General features: G+C 36.3%; 1 protein-coding gene across 1 annotated transcript; it reads right to left on the bottom strand.

Annotated features, from left to right (window-relative positions):
* Positions 1–2,339: 2,339 nt before the first annotated feature.
* On the bottom strand, positions 2,340–15,758 carry LOC117343411 (tripartite motif-containing protein 45-like). Its single transcript, XM_033905753.1, has 2 exons — positions 15,093–15,758; positions 2,340–2,395 (listed from the first exon to the last, which is right to left on the bottom strand). Exons 1-2 carry the CDS (start codon positions 15,745–15,747, stop codon positions 2,340–2,342), a joined length of 711 nt encoding a protein of 236 aa, XP_033761644.1. The 5' UTR covers positions 15,748–15,758.
* Between the last annotated feature and the right edge of the window lie 819 nt (positions 15,759–16,577).

Here is a 16,577-nt window from a genome sequence, read left to right as displayed (position 1 = left end):
TTCTTTTGTATTTTATGTCAAGAAAAATATAAACTGTTGAAAGTAAAGTTTTTGAAATATTAAAAACACTTCGAGTACAAGATAGTTCCAATCCATTTTCAGAGACCATCAACAACTTGCCAAATATATTTTTGTTTGTTTCCATTTTCTATTTTTTACGTGGTTTGTTTTAAATAAAATTAATGCTAGCATACATTTTTCAATGAAAAAAAAAATAACTTGAAGTGCCAGATCTATTCAGCTATTTTATATAAGGTTTCGAAAAAAAAATCATTAATATGATATAGAATACTGATAAAATGCTACCTCCCGTGAAAAAAAAAGATTTCCAATCGAACGGAAGTCCTACGTTTGATTACAGTACGTAAGTGTTATCCCCCTGTAAGTAGTCAGGAGCCATGTTGATATGTGACACCAGAAAAACTACAGAGCAATATGATGGAATATCAAGGGAAGATAACTCATTTTTATGGGATAAAAAAAAGACAATTATACATTGTATTATTTCTACTTTCATGGTAAGATTTATTTTATTCAATAAGCTAAGGGATCGTTCGGGACAATGCATTAGGCCTGGCCAATTATCTTGAGTATGCCCATCATTGGCAATTATCGCAGCATGCTTTATACATGAATGAATATCTATTATATATTTACATGACCTTTAGTTTCTAATGATTTCGCTGCATTGAACGGGAACCGACAAGAAGTTAAAAGTATCGACAAGAAGCCGACAAGAAAGAATAGAAACATTATTTCTTCGAGTATACTAATTTAATAATATGTACTGGAAAAATTGAACAATTGACAATTTAATTATATGTATATATCTAAATGAAATTTATGAATGATATGATATCGGATATATATATATACAGCATATGGTTATACATTTTCCCGCAAAGAACAAAATTACACGGAAAAGGCGAATACTTTAAGTTCTTATTTCAAAATTGCGTTTGTTACGTAACCAGGCGAAAAAACAGAAATCCTCTCACTTCCATGTAGATTAACATTTACCCGATGCGGCGTTTATGTATAACTCGTGTGTAGGTTTGAAAGGAACATTTGAATATGAAATTGATAAGTCGTAAGAATTGATCAATTGCACCCAATATTCTCAAGAAAACGGCAGAAACATCACATTACCAATAGCAAAGTTATTTACTATCTCGTAAAATCAACTACTGTACCGGATGATTGAAAAACAAATCAGATAACAGCAATTTTCAAACAGGGAAATTAATGCGAACCGGGTAATAACAGACCCGTTAGTTTGACATCGATTGCATGCAAAATACTAGAAACCTTACTAAGAGACATCATCACATAATATATGAAACAAAACGCATTCTTTTCAAATAAGCATTACAACTTCAGAAGGTTTTAGATGGATAGACAGCAAAAAAGACAACGAGTATTCAATCGATTATATCAATTTATATATGAATTTCCAGAAAGCATTCGGTACTATTTTGCACAAAAGATTTTAAGCAAACTGTAATCATATGAAATCAGGGAGAAATTTATTTAATGGACGGCCAGCGTTGCTGTCAACAGGAAACAGAGAGCCACCCTAAAAGGCAAACATTCTGACTGAAGCGATGTATCAGTTTCGCAGGGGTCGGTACTCGGACTAACAAATTTCGTCATCTACGTAAATGACCTACCTGATACTATTCGATGGGATGTTTATCTCTTTGCGGACGGCACAGAATTATTCAGATGCATACAAGGAAGTGCTGATGTAAGTAAACTTCTAGATTATCTGGATTGTCTGTTAGCTTGGAGTGATAAATGTCTGTTTAAATGTAATCCCCACAAATACAAAAACAACGGCATTGGCAGGCACAACGATGAATGGAAATATTATCTAAAAAAATGGGAAATACTGTATTGTACCCATATCAAGTTAAAGATGTTGATATGATCGAGGCTGTACAACAAAGGGTAACTAAGAGTTTCCTGGATTTAGGGACATGTCATATTCTGATAGACTGAATAGGCTAAAAGTCTCAATACTCGCTTCCAGACGGATAAGGTCGATATGATTGAAGTCTACAGCGATAGCAAGGCTGCGGACTTCCTCAAATTCTGCGGCGACGAGGTCCAAAAACAGGGAACAAGAGGACATGCAAAAAAAATATTTTCGAAGCATTCTTGGCTAGATATTAGGAAACGGTTTTATTGTTTGCGCGTTTTAGTAAATGGAACAATCTCCAATATCACTCGATAAACACTGAAATGAAAATTATATCGGAATATGAGTCTCAAATGTCGACAACTTTTTAAACATATATTAATATGAATGATAACTGGGAAGTAGGACAAAGAATAATTCAAAACTTACGAGAAATGGGCTGTAGGATCATGCCTTGTGGATATGGTTGTTGATCTGTAATTAATGAATTATAGATAAAATGACGAGTAAAAAAGGAGCAAACAATGAATACTTTATAGGGATCTCGAAATATATTGATGTTATTTGTTTTGTCGTTTTTGTTTTCATATCCATTTCATTTGATATACATAACAGGTATTTGTAGCATACGAAAGACATTCCACATATAAGAAACAAAATGTATAAAAGAAGTTAAAATCAGCATAACAGTAAATACTTAGATGATCATAAATGATAAGAATAACAACAGTACGATATAACAGGTGAACATTAATACATGGATACTTCATAAAAGATGCAACCATCACATTGCATTATATATCTAACACGTATTGCATTACAATGTATCAAAAATGATATTTTTCACAAATTCTGATTCATTAAAATAAGTTAACATAACTCCCCGTGATAATCACGTTATTAGATTGAGCGACGTTGACACATCTTAAAACATCAACAGACAAGATGTCAGACGAAATATTAACTAACTTAGGTATATCTAAATTTACTTTGCTTTAAGGAGATGGTATATGTAACAGAGAGCATGATATATTAAATTTATTTCAAGTCCTCTTGAAGGGATCAAACCCGAGATCTCTTGATTAATAGTCGTATTCTCAAACGATCGAGCTAAATAGAAGATCTAGTCAGGCTTTATTGCTACTAGTATTAACCTGGGCTACATATAGAAAAAAAAGGGTAGTGACAGAGCGGTAAATAAGACTCCAAATTATTATTATGGTTGTTTATAATCATATCATTTTCAGTAATGTTTCATTTGACATTCTGACTATCATTGTCGTAACCTCGTTGATAGGTGGGATTAACAGGGTTAATTTATTGGACGTCCATTGATGCCAGGAGAAATAATTCATATTTATAAATGAATTATGTTTCTAGTGCTTAATTCACAGTATGCACATATTGGCCCTGACTGACCCCCAGTGGCTGATGGGCGGGGCTAAAAAGGGTCAAATTAGCTTAGATTTCAAAAGCATCTTCCCAAGGCCCAAATAAGCTAAAATCAAATACTCTTCTTAAATGAAAGAGTCTGAAGATGCTTTGTTAAAATAGTGAATTGCATGACCCTGAGGTATCATGTTTATCCCTGGTTTGTTTGTTTGTTTGTTTATGTTTTACGGCCCATCGACAACTAGGGTCATTTAGGGCCAAACAATATACTAACATGTTTTATTTTGTAAGTTAAAATCAGATAAAATTTGTCATTTTTAAAATCATCCGTATTGTATATTTAGATCATTATGATAAAAAAGTTGGTTAAAAATGGTAAAATATGTATATGTACGAATAGATTATGTGAACTTTGTTATATAAATAGAACGTGAAAGACAGTAACGTAAAAGACATCAAAGTCTATAAAATAGATCGATTTCTTTCAAGTAGCTAAATATTGTTTTCGAATCCACGGAACTGAAAAGGGTTTTCATATCCGGGACTCGAAAGTATTTATCACGAATGTGCTTGAAATCGGAACATTCTATTAAAAAATGTTCCACTGTGAATTGAGCATCACATGCATAACACACCGGTGGATCCTCTCGTTTCAAAGGAACGAATGAGTAGGATATGTGTGCCCGGTACGGAGCCGAGAGAGGACTATTTCCTCTCTACGATCCTTCCGACTTGGTTTTGATGTTTTAAGTTTTGGTTGTACTTTAAAAAGTTTGTTGCTCGTCTCGAGAGACCAGCGTTGCTGCCATTTACTCTGAATGGCAGAATTAATTATAGGTTTGAAATCTGTATATGGTATTTTAATATTTGTTTGTTGCAGATTTAGAGCAAGTTTTGCTTGGCGGTCAACAAGTTCGTTGCCTTTAATTCCGACATGGCTCGGAATCCAAAGTAATGTTATTTTGCATTTTTTTTTTAAGATACGAGATATTCGTAAAACAAGGTTTTGTATGAGTATATTCTTTGGATCTCGTGATTGTAAATTCTGAAGGACAGATAGAGAGTCGGAACAAATGATTGCCTTTCTAATGCGTTGTTCTTCGATATGGTCGAGGGCCAAATCGATGGCACATGCTTCCGCAGAGAAGATAGAGGCACCATCTGGTAAGCGGATTGAAGAGCAATGGGGATCGGAATAGCATGCTGCGGAGACCTTTACTCCATCTTTTGAGCCATCAGTGTAGATCTGAACGTGATCGGGAAAATCTTTAATGCATTCCCGAAAGGAGGATTTGTGTTCTTCGGGTAATGCACTCGATTTTGCCCTCACGTGTAGAGTAAGGTTAATATCAGGTGTTTCGACAAGCCATGGCGGTACATCCGATACGGTGTATTCGCCTATGTTGTCTAAGCTTATGTTAAGTTCATGAAGAATATTCGAAATTCTAATGCCAAATGTTGGTAAGAGTTTTTGGTTTTGAGTAAATATGTTTTGGTATTGCGGATTGACAACAAGGTCAAAAGCCGGATTTTTCGGGTTGGATTTCAATTGGGCGGCATATTGAAGAGAAAGTTTTTTCCTTCTATCATTTAAAGATGGTTCATTTGCCTCTACATAAAGGCTCTGCACTGGTGTTGTTCGGAAAGCACCAAGTGCTAGACGTAATCCTTGATTATGGATAGGATCCAACATTTGCAGGTAAGAATTCCGTGCCGATCCATAAACGATGGACCCATAGTCGAGTTTTGATCGAATAAGTGCCCTATAAAGGCGCAGAAGCATTTCACGGTCTGCGCCCCAGTCAGTATGGGATAGTACTCGTAAAATGTTCATTGCCTTTGAGCACTTATCCTTCAAGTATTTTATATGTGGAACAAAGGAAAGTTTCGAATCGAACATTAGTCCGAGGAATTTAGTCTGCTCGACAACTGGAATTTTGATGCCATTTAATGTTAGATCTGGATCATTATGTGGTTTTCGTTTTTGGCAGAAGTGCATGCAGACAGTTTTTGATCTGGAGAATTTGAAGCCGTTTTCATCTGCCCATGTTTGTAGTTTGCCTAAACATTGTTGAAGTTGTCGTTCTATCGTGTGCATGTTCTTTGACCTATAGCAGATCAAGAAGTCATCAACGAAGAGAGACCCTTCAGTGGACTTACCGAGACATTTAGTTATACTGTTGATTTTCAGACCGAAAAGTGTTACGGAAAGGATCCCACCCTGAGGGACTCCCATTTCCTGTTTGGCTGTTTCAGAATAAGTTGAACCTACGCGAACTTTAAAATGTCTGTCAGATATGTAGTTTGCGATGAATTTTGGGAGATTCCCACGTACACCAATTTCATGCAGGTCTTTCATAATACCATATTGCCATGTAGTATCGTATGCCTTTTCCAGATCAAAGAACACAGTGACAAGATGCTCCTTCTTCGCGAAAGCTTCTCGAATGAAGGTTTCTAATCTGACCAGATGGTCTACCGTTCCTCTGCGGTTTCTGAATCCACTTTGGAGTGGACTCAAAATATTATTAGATTCAAGGAACCAAACTAGTCTAGTGTTTATCATCCGTTCAAGTGTTTTGCATATGCAGCTCGTTAGAGAGATTGGACGATAATTATTTGGTTCAGTGGTGTCCTTACCAGGTTTTGGAATTGGAATAATTGTAGATTTCTTCCAAGAATCTGGGATCTTTCCAGATTCGTAGACTTGATTAAAAATATAAAGGAGACAACGTAAGGATGATTCCGGTAGATGTTTCAGGAATAGGTACGGAATTTCATCTGGCCCAGCTGCTGAATCTTGTGATTTGTTTAAGGATTCAAGCAACTCTGGGAGATCGAATGGTTTATTGTAACTTTCTGTGTTGGAGGATTTAAAATTAAGGCGTTTCTTTTCTTTCTCTTTTTTAAATCTTTGAAATTTTTGGGAGTGATTTTTGGCTGATGAGTTTTGGGCTATATTTTTGGCGAATGCATTTGCAATTTCTGATTTAGAAGAGAAAATTTGTTTTTTATTGATAAGATGGGATGATGGTGCCGTTTTTCTTTTTCCACTTATTTTTCGTATCTGATCCCATACCTTTTTAGATGATGTGTTTGAAGATATTTTAGAAATGTATTCCTTCCAGCTATTCTTTTTGTCGGATTTAATAGATCGCCGAGCCTTCGCCCTCCAAATTTTAAAATTATTGTAATTTTCAGTTGTAGGGGAAGTCAGGAATCGTCTTAGAGCTGCCTTTCGGCCGGATCGATTGATAAAAGATTCTTCAGATAAAAGGAACTTTGTAGGTTTTGGGACGGACTTTGGTATCGTTTTTGTAGCAATAGAAGTAATCGTTTCATTGAATGTTTTAATAGGGTCATCGAGGTTAGTGAATTTTTCAACAGTAAGCTCCTCGTTGCACAGGTGTTGGAATTGGCCCCAATCTGCTTTGTGCACATTCCATCGAGGAAGTGGTTTATCAAGAGGGTTCCCAATATTCTTCAGAAAAATAGGGAAGTGGTCACTCCCACATAGATCATCATTTACCCTCCAGTCATAATCGAGTAAAATGGATGGATGACATAATGATAGGTCTATGTGGGTACGAGAGCCTGTAGCAGGGTGTAGATATGTTGGGGTATTATTGTTAAAAAGACACAGGTTGTTTTTATCTATAAATTCCTCAATACGTCTTCCTCTCTCATCTGTGTTCGGGGAGCCCCACAGACTGTTATGCCCATTAAAATCTCCAAGAATTATGTATGGTGCTGGGAGTTGTGAGACGAGGTTATTAAGTTGCTCACTAGTGAAAGCAATACTCGGAGGAAGATAAATTGAACAGACAGTTACTTGTCTGTGTAAAGTTGCACAGACAGCAACAGCCTGTAAATTTGTGTTTAACGTGATAAGTCTGTGAGGAATAGTTTTATGGACAGCTACAGCTGCGCCACCTCTGTTTCCTACCGTTGCGATGCTATTGTAGAGCGTGAAATTTCTGAAAGTAATTGGGTTTTTTAACATGACTTCCTGCAGGCAAAATAAGGCAGGTCTAAATTCTTTTGATAAATTTTGAAACTCTTCTGAATTTGCCCGTGTTCCATTGTATGATACAATTGTTTGTATTGCTGACCACTATCCAGGTTCGTGATGGACGCTCTTTGGACTGACAGGACTACTTGGTGTAGGTTGTCTGGTAACAGCAGCATTGCTGTCACCAAACTCACTGTCGTCCGCAAGAACGTCGTACCTGTTATGACCATGGATAGGGTCATTTGAGCCTTTGCTGGGCTTTGCGTTGTTTAAGGAAGGTAATCTGTGTAGTTTTACCTTCGGTTTTCGTTGGTCTTGAGGTGGTGTTGTTGCTGGTCGTTTATTGGTGTTACCAGCAATCTTGTTAAGGTCTGACGGCTGTGATACAGTCCGTCTGTGGTGGGTGACCCTCGGCTTCGATGTTTGAGTTACATGGCGTGCAGGTGTATGTGCTGGAGGTGCTGGCATATTGGTCTTGATAACTGCCGTTTCGTCAGGCTAGGAAGGTCTAACTGATGTTGAGGTGGTCTTAGACGCTACCCTTCCTGACTTGAAACGGGATGCCAAACCGAAAAGAATCTTGTCATTCCTTTCGTCCATCAAAGGTGGTACCTCCGCACAGAAAGCTGGCTTATCAAAGTAAGCTTGTACTTTCGCATCGCTGACTGTAATTTGATGCTGTTGTGTTTTGGATTTTGTTATTGATGCATAGGACAACGCAGCAGGGTCATTACTCTCGACCGCTCTCCTGGCCTCAGGGAAGGAAATGTTGCGGGTATACTTTACCCGCAGAACTTCCCTCTCCTTCTTCCAGGAAAGACAGTCTCGAGATGAGGCTGCATGGTTCCCCTTGCAATTAACACATCGTTTGCCGGTGATATCACAGCTATCCGTGTCGTTATGGCCCTCTCGTCCGCAGTGTTCGCAAACCTCCCTTCGCCTGCATCTGTCCTCATGATGGCCGTATCTCTGGCAGTTACGACATCGTAGAGGATTCGGTATGTAGGGCGAGACGTTACATCTCATGTAACCTATCATTACCGATGGAGGAAGGTTTGGCACTGCGAACGTGAGGACGAAAGTATTGGTGCTTACTGTTTGGCGTTTTATTTTGATCCGCCTTACCTCCGAGATCGGGATATTCTCCGATTTGAAATGTTGCAGAATCTCTGCGTCAGTGTCGTTCTGCAAGGCAGGGCATCTGATTACCCCCTTGCTGAAGTTAAGAGACTGATGGGCCCTAACATGGACACTGATCCCAGAGAATTCCGACAATTTCAGGAGATTATCCGCCTGCTGCTTGCGGAAAACCTCAACAAGGAGGTCTCCCGATCTCAAGGGCTTGACGGATTTGGCAGTACCAAGGCATCCTTTAATAGTTTTTTGGATGATGATGGGTGATAGCGATGATATTTTCTTCCCAGTCTCCTTCGCTGATATAAGGAGATACTGAGGGAAAGTCGTTTCGGACGTTGTGTTGTTGAGGTTATCATTTTGGTTTGGTTTGATTTGGTTTTGTTGTTTTGGGTTTATTTGAGACATGTTAAGTAGTTATGTGATTCATTACTCGTGACCCCACCCTCCTCGGAGCCCAACAAGGGGACACTGCTTGAGGCGCGGCTCTCCAGCGCCGAAGTGTCAGGGTTACACAGAGTAATATACTCGAGAAAGAATACGATTTTGTTTTGTGCGAAAATTGTTATTCTCTCGCGATTGACCCTAAGCCACCGCCGTCTGGATATCAAATATCCCGGGCTCGGCGTGACCAGCCGATTGATAATACAGGGCCCGTACTATCTCTCGTCTCTCTGGAGTCCGAAGCCAAAGTGGTGTGTTTCAACCACCAGGATCATCTTTCCCCAGATTACGAGATGCAACCCACGGCAAACAGGTTGGCTCAAATTGGAGCTGCTGTGAAAGCCTTCTGCTACACTAATACCCAACGCACACCGATCATAACCCCCGAAACAATCGATGTGGGCAGAGCACCAGTGCACCCAGTCTCGGGACGTGGACCCAGCTTTCTTGGGGAGGGGCTAAACTTTATTGAAGTTTATACAAGGAAATCACATTTTTGAACATCATTTGTTTCATTTTTTTGGAATAAGCAGTTTTTGAAAGCAGTTTGCTGGTATGCACTGTTTGGCCAAACTGACCCCGAAGGGATGATGGGAGTGGTCAAAAAGAGTCAGTCATATTTAGAGAAATATATCAATGCTCAGATGAACGATGAACGCCCAGGGGCCTCCTGATGCTGTATTTCTTTTTGGGTAAGACATTCAGTTCTCAATGCAGGGAATAGGGTTTTAATCAGAAATGTAAACCTAAGGTTAAAATAAAAAGTTACTGACAAGTGGAATAATACTATCCAAACCTCATAAGGACAAACCAGTGTGCAGTGTCAAGCTGAAACACAGTGTGCGCTCAAGTTTGAACTGTTCATCGGAACATACTGTTACAATTGCACGAAATGAGGCGGAGCCACATGAATCTATTGTACGACCTTTGAACGATAATATGTATGATTCAAGTTCGAACTCGAGGGTAGAGGAAGTGTCATATTAAGTACCTAGGACCACTCGACAAGGTATCAGGGTATCTATAAATTGGTCTGACAATCTACATATCAGTGTTGGGACTAGTCACAGGGATAAAACGGACTGGTTTGAGGATATACAGGCAAGTCCTGTAGGAAACGAATTCGTAGTAAGGAAACAAAGCCCAAGGCGCTTTAAAAGATTGCGTAAACCTCAAGATCGGTTTAGGGAATGGCATATGGGCCAAGTTGTTGAAGAGGACTGGGTTTTACGATAAAAATGTACGAGCAATTTTCGAATTTCAGTAGCTTGTTTCATTAAATGAAATATTTGGAATGATTTGGTTTCAGACTAAAGATAAGGAGAAAAATTTCTGATACACGTTCTTCTCAACCTTATTGTTTTTCCCCCAAACCATTATTTGATAATTATTTATGTACTAATAGTAATGTAATTTTATTTGCTAATTAAACTGATTTAAAACGAGCTGGAAATTAATGAATTTTTGTTGTTGCTATTCTTGTTTTCTTGTACTGAGAAATTACAAACTAAGAATGTTAGGACGACATTTTTAAACAAGGGAATAAGTATTTACTAAACTCATACATGAAAATTATATGATTTTACTGTGATTAACATGTTGACCTCTAATACTCTATACATACTTCAATTATATCGGAGATATTCAAAAAGTAACAGTATACATGTAATGATAATGATATCATTAGGAATAGACATAAAGGTATATTTGAGTATGAATTAGTAATATTTAAGTTGGTTTACTAAACGGTAACGTAAGTCTAATGTTTACTGTAAATCAAACTTTGATATTGGATCCGGAATATTCTATCAAAGTGATGAAAACACAACAACTTTCTTTTGTATTTTATGTCAAGAAAAATATAAACTGTTGAAAGTAAAGTTTTTGAAATATTAAAAACACTTCGAGTACAAGATAGTTCCAATCCATTTTCAGAGACCATCAACAACTTGCCAAATATATTTTTGTTTGTTCCCAATTTCTATTTTTTCACGTGGTTTGTTTTAAATCAAATTAATGCTAGCATACATTTTTCAATGAAAAAAAATAACTTGAAGTGCCAGATCTATTCAGCTATTTTATATAAGGTTTTCGAATAAAAAAAATCATTAATATGATATAGAATATTGATAAAATGCTACCTCCCGTGAAAAAAAAAAGATTTCCAATCGAACGGAAATCCTACGTTTGATTACAGTACGTAAGTGTTATCCCCCTGTAAGTAGTCAGGAGCCATGTTGATCTGTGACACCAGAAAAACTACAGAGCAATATGATGAAATATCAAGAGAAGATAACTCATTTTTATGGGATAAAAAAAAGACAATTATACATTGAATTATTTCTACTTTCATGGTAAGATTGTTGTTATTCAATAATCTAAGGAATGGTTCGGGACAATGCATTAGACCTGGCAAATTATCTTGAGTATGCCCATCATTAGCAATTATCGTAGCATGCTTTATATATTTACATGACCTTTAGTCTCTTTCATTGATTACATACATTGTAAAATATGAAAATAACAAAATAAGGTCCCAACGGAACGCTGGATCTACGAACCTGGGTTGTGAAGGTGTACACACGTGTGGGCAGTCCCTTACACGTGTGACGAAAACCGTTCCTTTTACAATTGTATAAATGTATCAAATACCTTATTATACCTTACTTAGTTTTCATTCTCATCGTCATAATTAACGAGCATTTTCCGGGCTGAACATTGAAACTAATTCATAATGAATGGATGATATCCCAGAAGCAAAAACGCAAATCTTTATTCAGTTGCTAGATAGACAGGGATTTACAGGTATCCACGTGTGTCGTACACTAAAAAAAAATGCTTTTTACGTTATATACGGTTTAATCACGAATAATGAACATTTCTTTTTGAAATATTGGATTGCAAACAATTTTATAAGCGTTAGATATATAAATAGCTGCTGGGTAGTAGTACATTTGATCAATCTATACTGACTGTAATCGGCAAGTGACATTCGATTTTGTCCTGCAATTGATAATAGAATCGACCGGTTAAAAATGACAATCTTTCTAGGATATCTGGTTTTGTTTTCGCTGTTTGTTTTCGAACATCAGCATTCAATGATTTAATGTGATATAGATTACTGATAAAATGCTACCTCCCGAGAAAAAAGTTTTCCAATCGAACGAAAGTCAGCCAATCAGCTTGTGTTTCACCTGAACCAAGTCCCAGAAGAAAACGGGTTTCTTGGGGTTGTAGCTATTTACTGAGTAAATAACACATTGGTACTTTCTATATACGGGAATAAGAGTAGGGTCTTGAGATTAGAAAAATCAAAAATATACACTCCTGGTATAAATAGAACGATGTAGGATTCCAGGTGTAAAAAGGAGAGAATTCCCCAGGTTTCCCTGTCCATTGTACATAGCAGGGTTACTGTCTTCCAAGTACTGGTGAGCTCTAATATGCTATTAAACCTATCCAATAACATCATTTTTCTTGTAAGTAAATCTTCAACCTTTAATTGCATATAAATTTCCCAATATTTGAACTTCAAATGAGCGATTGAGGGGATGGAGTCATTTGTAATAACATATATGTATAGTGAAATGACTATTTGTGTGAGACCTACAGTACGGAAGAGTTATCCCCTTGTAAAAAGGCAGGGGCCTTGTAGGTTTTCGACACCAAGAAAACTCACAGGAACATGATTAAAAACCAAGGGGAGATTACTCATTTTTTTTGTGATAAAAATGACAATGATGCGTTGTATTATTTTAACTTTCATGGTAAGGTTATGTTTTCGTTTTTCCATAATATAAGATCTATCATAATCTATCACTGCAAGAAAAGTTACATGATTTTTCTCATCAAAAAATAGTTTATTATCATAAATGTTCGAATTTCTCAATATTTTGATGAGATGAAAAAATCCCCCCAATCAAATTCTTACTGGTAGGTGAATTTCTCAACCAAAATACGTTTCTCAAAGCAAAACACTAATTATTTACAGAGAATTTTGTCATTTGTTTTATTCATTTTTTTAAAATAATCATTTATTTGAAAAAGTCCATGGTTTCTTTAAAAGATGAAAAAATCAGCATTGAAAGGCACAGGAATTTTTTGCGACAATTCATATGGTGGCGCAAAGATCGCTCATATCAGTTTTCATGACATTCGGTTCATTATTTCCTGACCATGTGTTATCCTCTTAACATAATCTACTCGATACTTTATTATACATTATACAATTTTACACCAATAGATAACATATAGATAAATCATTGAATTTAAACCTATGCTATATTTTAAAATCATGTTTGAGGAGAGCTTTCCGTAGTCGCAGCAGGTACGAGGACAATCTATAGTTATGCCAAACGTGAGGTATTCCAAGTGACGACTTTGGAGGGTAAATGTCGGTACTGAACTGACAGGTATCATATCTCACTTACTGCAATAATTGTATCAAATACCTTATTATACCTTACTTTGTTTTCATTCCCATCGTCATGATTAACGAGATATTAACGATAAGTTTACGGACTAAACATTCAAGCTAAATTATAATGAATAGATGATATCCCAGAACCAAAAGCTCAAATCTTAATTCAGTTGCTAGGTAGAGAGTGATGCAGAGGTGACCACGTGTGTCTTACACTAAAAACTGCTTAATGTAATATAAGCATTGTCCACAAAAAAAAATTCTTGTTGAAATATTGGCTTGCACACAACGTGATAAGCGATAAATATATAAATACCTGCCTGCTAGGTAGAAGTACATTTTATCCACCTATACTTACTGTTATTGCCACGTGACCTCCATTCTTGTATTACAATCGATAATAGAATCGACTGGATTAAAATTATAAATCTTTCTATGATAACTTGTTTTAATTTTACTCGAACATCAGCATTCGATGGCTTAAAATAATATGAAGCACTGATCAAAATAATATCTCCCTAGAAAAAAGGTTTCTAATCGAACGTCGCACCTACGTTTGAGTACAGTACTTAAAAGTAGTCAGGAGCCATGTTGATTTTTGACACCAAGAAAACTGCAGAGCAACATGATTAAAAATCAAGAGGAGATAACTAAAAGAAAATGATAATGATGCATTGTATTATATTTACTTTCATGGTAAGATTATGTTTTCTTTATTCCATAAATAATTTTCACAATATATTACTGCAAGATAGGTTATATGATTTCTCATATACATGTTCGATTTCCATATATTTGATAATTTCGATAAATAAAATTCTTACTTGTAGGTGACTTTTCTCCACTAAAATAAGATTATGCCAGCGAACACTAAACATTTACAGAGAATTCTTGTATTTGTTTTATTTTTATTTTGAAATATTCACTAATTTGAAAACGCCCATGCTTTCTCCAAAAAGTCAAAAAGACGGAAAATATTAACATGGAAAGGCACAATATTTTGCAACAATGCAAATGGTGGCTCAAAGATCGCTCATGTCAACTTTCATGAAATTCGGTTAATTATTTTCTGACCGTGTAGATCCCTTAGTGTAATCTACTTAATTCTTCATTATACATCATACAATTGTACAACATTGGATATTTTATTGATAAATAAATGTCGTGCGGGTGGTCAGTACATAGTCAATTTTCTAAGAGAGTGGACTCAAGAGCTAGATAATAGTATAAAATGCCTGATGATACCACGATTATCTCAGAAAACTATAAACACTAACACTAAACATTTACACAGAATTGTGGCGTTTGTTTCATTCTTATTTTGAAATCACTTTTTGAAAACATGCATGCTTCCTGCAAAAAGTCCATAAATTAAGAAAATAAACATGGGAAGGCAAAGCAATATTTTACAACAAATTAGTGATGGCGCAAAGATCGCTCATGTCAAGTTTCGTTTATTTTTTTCCTGACCGTGTTGTATCATCTTTATATAATCTACTTGATACTTTATTTATCCATAATACAATTTTACAGCAATGGATATCATGGAGATAAATAAATGTCAAACAAAATACTCATACTTGAAGCAGCACACAATCGACTATTCTTATTTTAGTGTAAAAGTAAACATACCTTTGAATATCGTTAAAATTGTCAATGGTTGAACTGATGGCATGCTTGATTTGTTGAAACATTCATTTAATATAGCATAACATATAATACAGTGAAGATACTCTTTGCAAAAAATTAAGGAATTTCATCTAACATACCAGTGTTTTGATGATCCAAAGATCCCAAAGCCTGCTTGACCAGTTCAGGTGCAGATGTACGAGGTTGGTATGTAACAAGCTCCAGAGAATGCATCGGGCACAAAATATATGTTTTATCCGTACATTTCTTCAAGTCAAACACCTCAATCTCTGTTCCTGATTGAAGTGTTTTTTTGATGTTCGTTATTTTGTCCTGGCATTCTCTTTGCTGGTTCGTACGTGTTGTCTGACACTCCAGCAATCTAATGTGATTCTTCGTCTCGTTCTCTTTACATGCCTTAATCAGAATAGCCCCCTGCTTTTTAGCTTCCTCTTTTATTTCACGTACTCTAGACTTGATCAAATCAGATGCTTCTCTGTGTTTCTCCTTGTTTTTAGCTATCTCCTTTTCGACATCACTCGTACCTTTTAATATCGAAGGAAGGTAGTATTCCTCGTTGATTTTGAGGTTGTGTTTCAGCTTATCTGTTTCCTCTTTCACTATGTCTCCCAAATCTTCAAAAACGTGACCTTTGTGATCCTTAGAGGTGACACAATGCAAACAAACCAGGCCGTCACAGTTCATACACACAAGCGAAACTTCCTGGCCCGTGTGTGACGGACACTTGTTACTCCCGAACGGACGACAAGACGTCTGGGCTGAGTATGCCATCATAGGAACGTTTAACATTCAGCCATTAACATCTGACGAGTGAATTCCGTAAACAGCTCCCTAACACAACGGGAAGTAAAATACACCGAGAATACCCGTGACGTCATGTCTGTTTGTAAGAAGATACCATCAGATCACAGGTCGCACATATATTACTACAAATATATATATATATATATATATACAGTTGGGAGCAAACTAAACTTGGTAGTCTAGTGCACTTCAGTGCACTACAAAAGTTAACTCCAGTTAACATCGAAGTGCACCTGAGTTAACATCGTAGTGCACTTGAGTTCACATCGTAGTACACTGGAGTTAACATTGTAGTGCACTAGAGTTAACACTGTAGTGCACTGGAGTGAACATCGTAGTGCACTTCAGTTCACATCGTAGTGCACTAGAGTCAATACATACAAAGTATTTGATATACAATGCATAATCTCTTGAACATATAAATGTTTCATTAAAACAAAATTTCAAAAATATATATACAAGGACTAGTCTATGTATATTGTGTGTGTTCATGATGGTGTGTACATTTTACTTTTATTTCAGATATGTTTATTACATGTATATAAGTACAATACATGTCCCGTATTGGTAAATAGAATATACACAAAAACTGACAAAATACAGGTATCATATTACATAAATTCCACCCATTGATTCCACCCATTGCATCCACCCGTTGCATCTATGCATTTACACTAAATTAAGATTAGTTATAATTAAGGAAGCATGGAAAATACCAGTTTTAAAATTAAAATTAAATCGATCAACATCAAGCAATATTGATTCTGCCTTCATTAAAACATATATTGTACGTGCAACAT

Source organism: Pecten maximus, chromosome 15 (assembly GCF_902652985.1).
Source record: "Pecten maximus chromosome 15, xPecMax1.1, whole genome shotgun sequence".
Taxonomy (NCBI): Eukaryota; Metazoa; Mollusca; class Bivalvia; order Pectinida; family Pectinidae; genus Pecten; species Pecten maximus.
The sequence above is the reverse complement of the archived record's forward strand: the minus strand, read 5'-3'. Positions and strand labels throughout refer to the sequence as shown.

Bases quoted from the DNA above. Each gene is read 5' to 3' on its own strand.
- LOC117343411 (XM_033905753.1), bottom strand. From the start codon at position 15,747: ATGATGGCATACTCAGCCCAGACGTCTTGTCGTCCGTTCGGGAGTAAC. The intron at 2,396-15,092 runs GTATGTTAGATG...CATTAATTACAG, and splicing joins TTTGGATCATCAAAACACTG to ATCAACAACCATATCCACAA.